The 6,270-nt window shown below is 40.4% G+C and overlaps 1 protein-coding gene across 1 annotated transcript; it reads left to right on the forward strand.

Moving 5' to 3' along the window:
• Positions 1–768: 768 nt before the first annotated feature.
• LOC142150818 (myb-related transcription factor, partner of profilin-like) lies at positions 769–5,679 on the forward strand. The gene is made up of 4 exons (XM_075206003.1): positions 769–1,198; positions 1,583–1,791; positions 2,158–2,361; positions 5,642–5,679. Exons 1-4 carry the CDS (start codon positions 969–971, stop codon positions 5,677–5,679), a joined length of 681 nt encoding a protein of 226 aa, XP_075062104.1. The 5' UTR covers positions 769–968.
• The last annotated feature ends 591 nt before the right edge of the window (positions 5,680–6,270 follow it).

A 6,270-nucleotide genomic window follows, 5' to 3' on the forward strand; every position in this document is an offset into this window, starting at 1 on the left:
GGTCTAAGAAGCCAACAACAAACAGTAAGTACCAAACTAAATCAGAGATTGAAAGATTTTATTATTTTTTGTGTTCTCCTAAAGTTTTCGGCCTACAGTATGCTAAGTTCTTTTGAACCTTATCCATATTCAAATTAGGAGGTTAGCTTTGTTTACCACATTACCTTTTCTTGCTTATAAAAATTAATTTGTTTTTTTTTTTCGCAGCCCATACCACGCATTACCCAGTTGACTATCAAAATAATTTTTGTCTTTTGTGCCAAACTTTGGAGAAAAGTAAGTATAAGAATTTATCTGAAATTTCTGGATAGTTCCAAAATATTTTTATCTCCTAATGTAGTAAACTGTTTGCTCTGCAATATGTGTGGCCGGAATGTAAAAAAAACTGGTAAGCAAAGGGCCCCTGGCCTCACATTTAACATGTAAAGTTTTCAATAGTAGCCTACAGTATGCTAAGTTCTTTTGAAACTTATCCTTGTTCAACGGCATAATAACTAGCTCATTGCATTGATGGACACATGGGTCCAAATGTATACACTTATTTTGCCCACATATCTCCACAATTGCATTTGGAGTACACACTTAAGTGTGTTGCTGGCTGATTTGTAACCAAATATTAATAATAATTACACAATATAGGGTTTGCAACTGAGTGATATCCTTCATTTTGGTGTGTTGCTAACCTGTAAACCAATGTTATGGTTTGAAAAGTGAAGAGTAGTAGTAGTAGTAGGAGAATGTTGATATAGTATTTGACTAATATGTCAGTCAAAATGCAGTGGTCAAACTAAATGGCCGTTAAATAGACAAACCACAATGTTTATTATAATAAGGGGCATGTGTTTTAGACCTAGTTAGAAGTTTGTGAAATTGTACCTTATGTAGGGGGGGAATGTGCTTAGATTCTGTATCACCACCTGACTGTGTGCATTGCCTATAAAGACACAACTTATCTTTGAAATAGGAATATGTCTGATGCTGGCCCAAGTAATGTGGAGGCACCAGGGCTGCCAACTAGGCGTAAAAACAACTTCATAGAGGAGGAGCTGGAGGTGCTGGTAGAAGGGGTTCTGGCGAGGTTCCACAGTGGGAACCGCCAAATAACCGGACGCGAGCGCCAAACCCATTGGCAGGAAATCACAAGGCTCATAAATGAAATATCTCCGTATGAGCGTACAAAGGTTGAAGTACAGAAAAGGTACGAATTAAATTGAAAAATAATAGCCCTATTTAACTTTACTGAATGTGTGTATTTGTCAAATAATATATATAGATATCGCTAGAGATAAATATGGATATTGTGACATAGTAGCATTAGTCACCTGTGAGGTGAAACCACCTTGTGACTCCAATGCATTTGTTGATCAGGCCCTTTGTTTTCAGAAACTAACACCATGGCCCTTGGTCACATTGACAGAATATGTTTACCACATTATACGCGCTTCAAAAGAGCAAAATCTGTATTACTGTATGTGAAGGTTAAATTGTTGTGATTAGCAAACGTGCAATGTATTTGATTGAAAAATGTGTCATTTTGAGTTGAAGGTACTATGTGAGGCAATAATGTTTGTCTATTCCACAGATGGGCAGACTATAAAGGACGCCTGAAAGCGAAGCTTGTTGAGATTCACAGGCATGCTCAAGGCACTGGTGGGGGGCCTCGACTACGTACTACTTTAACACCCCTCGAGGAGCGGGCGAGGGCTGCAATAGCCCTGGTGGAGATAGTTGGGGTGGGCGACATAGACACTGGCTCTAGCCCATCCCGAACACGAGAGGCCGCTCCACTAGGTACATGATGAGTTTGCTTACTTAATGTCTGTAAAGCTTTGTATCTGTCTGAGTAAAAGTGTCAACTCTCAGGATGTGTGTGTGAAGGTAAACTTCAATTGCACAATGTGTTTGCCTATCACATAGTAGGAAATGAAATTTACACACTGAAGACAAATGGTCTCAATATGTAGGGCTCATCCTAAAATGTCAGACCATAAGTGGGAATGTTTGTATTTGGGGAGCGGAAAGGGCTGCTAGCACATTCAAGGGAAGCTGACACTTTACCAATGCTACATCACGCGTTGTAAGATGTTTTTGCCAATATAATATCGCACCTTACTCATTGATTCTAATTACTTTATTTTACTTATTATCTCTCTACAGCATGTGAGCAGCAGGCGCCTGCTTCACCAGTGGATGATGAAGTTGCCCGTGATGTGGAGGAGCCTCAGCTGCCTCCAGCTGAATATGTAAGGCAGCGGACACTCGCACGCGCAGCCGAAAATCTTAAAGACGTCACTCTTGCACAGAATGTTTACCTGTCGCACATATCAAGCACTGTCCAACACACGGATCAGCAAATCGCCAGTCTCACTAACACACTCTCCGATTTCATGAGCACACACACCTCTTTACTGACGACACTCGGCACCAAAATGGATAATTTAAATACTTCAGTGACAAATATTGCAACACTCCTGGGTGATATCTTGCATGTCCACTCCCAACGCACCTCCGGCACAATCCCTTCACCCAGCTCAGATTATTTGTTCGGCAGCCCCCATACCCAGTTGTCTGTCACCTCCGCCCTCCCTGACCCCGAACTATGTCGTCTTATGTGTTTAGCCTTTGCTCGTGGCTATGGCCAATCCCCTGTTGTGCCCACTTCCCCCTCGCCTGTCGTGGCCCCATCCCTATCCCCTGACCCTGCACCTTCACCTCGTCGGACACAACCCGCTTGCCTTGCCCCATTGCCTGGTTCCTCTGACTCCTCTACATCACGGGTGACAAGAAGTCGGAGTAGGGGAGCCTCCCGTCCAACCGCCTTTAAAAAAACACGGAAAAAATAATTTGTATTGTTTTAACCTAACAAATATAGTTTAATATATGACGAAAATATGTATATTTTTTTTTTTTATAATAAAAAAATTCCTACTACTGAAATGTCTATTTCTTTTGTACGGCAGATTCCATAATGTTTTTTGTAATAACAATGCTTGTTATCAAGTCTAACCATAGTATAATCTCCAAACAAACTGGCTGATTCATTAACGTATTCAAACAAATATGTATCTAATATCAGTGTGCTGACCAAAACCATGCCATGGCCCTGATTGAGTAATGAACCTAGATGTCAAGGATACATATTTCTGAATGCTGCTCAAAAGCCTTTTAAAATGCAAGTGGTGCAAATTAGCAATAGGTTTAGAGCACGAAAATAAAAAAATGTCTGTATCCTAATGTACCGCACAAATACTTGATAGCTTATTTGTACACTGAAATGTTCATGTCAGGTAGGACCTCTCCTACCCCAAAATTACATCTCCAATGACATTTTTGGTTTACATCCCCCTCCAAACTGACATGCTTTGCCCTTGCTTAGTTACTTTGCCTTACCTTTCCAGAATGATTCTGGCCCATGGTTTGCTGAAGAAGACTTAAACAAGAAGTGTATCAAGGTAAGCTTCTTAATGCTTTTGCCACAGTGTTTCTTTATTTGCCTGACTAAATAATTAAAAACACAACGTGCAACTACAGTGCCCCTTTAGAGGTAGGGCAAATCATTCAGTCAAGAAAGTATTGCATTTGCAAACTGTAACCTGACACAAAGGAGCCACAAAAGACAGGTGTTAAGGTAACCCAAATAAATTTAAATTTTTATTTTCCCATGATGGCACAGGACAAATATTGTTAACTACTATTTTGTACAGGTAAGAATCTGTGCTAATTCTAAAAATCTAATAAGGGATTTGTATTTAAGATTAGTGCTAATGCACAGTGTGTGGTACACTGGACGTCATTTAGCATAACAGTTATTTACAAGTAACCTCATGACCTTATTGCACTAAGCACATATAGGTTGGGTCTCACATTTGGATCTTAGGTGCACTTACCCCATCAGCCGCTGTCATATCACAGCTACCTGGGTGCCTTCTGGTCGTCAGCAACATTCCCGTCCTCCACAGCTCCGTTTGTAATCAAACACACACTGTTTGTTCTGCTGCATGTGCACAGGCATCTTGGATGCAGTCAGGTGATCATTCCAGATCAACCAGATTCAGCACCTGTGATCCCATTAAGTGCTCAGCCAATAGTTGCTTGGGACAAACTATTTAAAGCTGCTGCTGTGATCTGTTCATTGCCTGAACAACACACTTCTCTCCAGTGGATAGTTATTGGCCCCAGTGTTTCTGGCTGCATTACAAAATCAGTGTTTGTGTCCACATTCTCAGACTGCTCATTCCCCTGCTCGATTGGACAATCAGCAAGAACATGAGCAGAAAGATTATCCAGGCTGCTCTGTTCAGATTCACACCTGCTGCAGGTAATCCCAAGGGTCCCTGATTCGGATCTAGAAATACAGACTAACGTGACAGTTTGACACAATATAAGGGTGTATTTAGTGCTGTGTGTCTGACTAATCATGTAAGACGCAAATGAAAAAGCTTGGAGTATAGATATGGTTTGGTCAGGCAAAGAAGCACACTCTGTAATACAAGTAAGTAGACTCCATGAGGTAGTTTGTCCACCAAACTCCTCTATCCTGTAAAGACTTTTCCAAACTCTATGATCTGATCCCCCCAATCCATGATAGTTTAAACCAATCTGGAACCTTGAATACATTATTATAACAAACAGACCCTAGAGTTTCTTACGTAATGTACACTGATACATTCATTGTTAAAGTGGGCACGTCACTTGGATTTGGCTCCCTTCCAGTTTTGGAAAACATTTATACAAGGCCAAGCAATTTTATATAACGGGCAACATATTATCATTTGAAGCTTGGTATGTTGTGATTTCTTGCCAATACAGACACAGGTACCCATTGCACACGTTCACCCTCTATAAGCCAAAAAAACTGGATGCCTCACCTAACAATGTAAACATCAACAATATCTACCAGACATTAATCCCTCAAAATACTGTGTGCTCGGCCCAACACTCTTGGATTAGATCAGGGGTGGGCAAACCTGTCCTCAAGGGCCATATCCAGTTCATGTTTTTAGGATTTCTGTCTGTAGAAACAGGTGGGATAATTACTGACCCAGCCAAATAGATTAACTCAGCTGTACATGATTAAAGAAATCCTAAAAACATGAACTGGATATGGCCCTTGAGGACAGGTTTGCCCACCCCTGGATTAGATGGTGGTAAAGGAATTTGAACATGGAGCCATAATCCTAAAGGGAGGATATCTGTACATTAAGGCTTTGTACTTCCCTTGCCCAAGGCATGGACAAATGCTGCAAATTATTGTTAACATTGACTAGCATGTTTAAACAGACATAGATGGTATTACGACACACACTTTGAAGAGAAACAAAGGTGGAATGTTAATTTGTCACTACTTTCCACTTTCAGAGGGCAAGCTACATGAAAATGGTATTGAGAATAAATTTCACATTTCTACACCACAATAACATTGGAGACCTACATTATCAGGTTCAGCAAACATATCAAGTGACTGCTGCCTAACAATGGGTAATCAGACTAATGTAACTAGTTCTCATGTGGAGTATCTATGGTGGCTGTAAGTTTACATATAGCTGCCTTGACCAATTAGAAAACTAGGGGCCTGATTCATTAAGGATCTTATCTGTCATTTTTTGCTTATCTTAAGCTAATCCACTCTGTTCATGCTCAGAAAAGGGAGATAAGAAGCAAAAGCCACTGCATAAGTGACAAATTTCTTACGCTAGGATGAAAATCCATCTTTGCTTCACTCTTATCTCCCCGTTTCTTCGTAACAATAAGCATCTTACCTTTTGCACAAGATAAGAAGATTACTTATGATTCAGGCCCTAGGTGATGGTATTATGGCCTTGTAGCAAGACTCCACTAGCTTAGTGCCCTAATGCATTCCCCATAATTGTTAGTGTGGGGTTTGTGTCTGGCATGTGGGTGTTGGACCACTTTGAAACAAAGTGCCACTAGCACAAGCGAAAACTATTGTTATCCCATTTGGCCAAGGGCCAAAAGTTGGTAGTGTGTGACCTGACACTGCTAACATTTTTTGCTTTCTTTATATACATTTACCTGTAATGTGATGCCTATATTCCTACGCACATCACATGTTCGCTCTAAAAGCTGAAAGTTTCCAAACAATTTACTACTAAGCACCAAACACACATACAAACCTCCACACTATAGACATTTTCTAAAACTATACATTTACCCCATTGAGCGTGTTTGTAGGCTATGGTGTATCTGTGGCAAAGGAGAAAATAACCACACCTACATTTCATATTCATTTAAAATAAAACCTGTTCCACA

The sequence above is a fragment of the Mixophyes fleayi genome, chromosome 4, assembly GCF_038048845.1.
Source record: "Mixophyes fleayi isolate aMixFle1 chromosome 4, aMixFle1.hap1, whole genome shotgun sequence".
In the NCBI taxonomy this organism is placed as follows: domain Eukaryota; kingdom Metazoa; phylum Chordata; class Amphibia; order Anura; family Limnodynastidae; genus Mixophyes; species Mixophyes fleayi.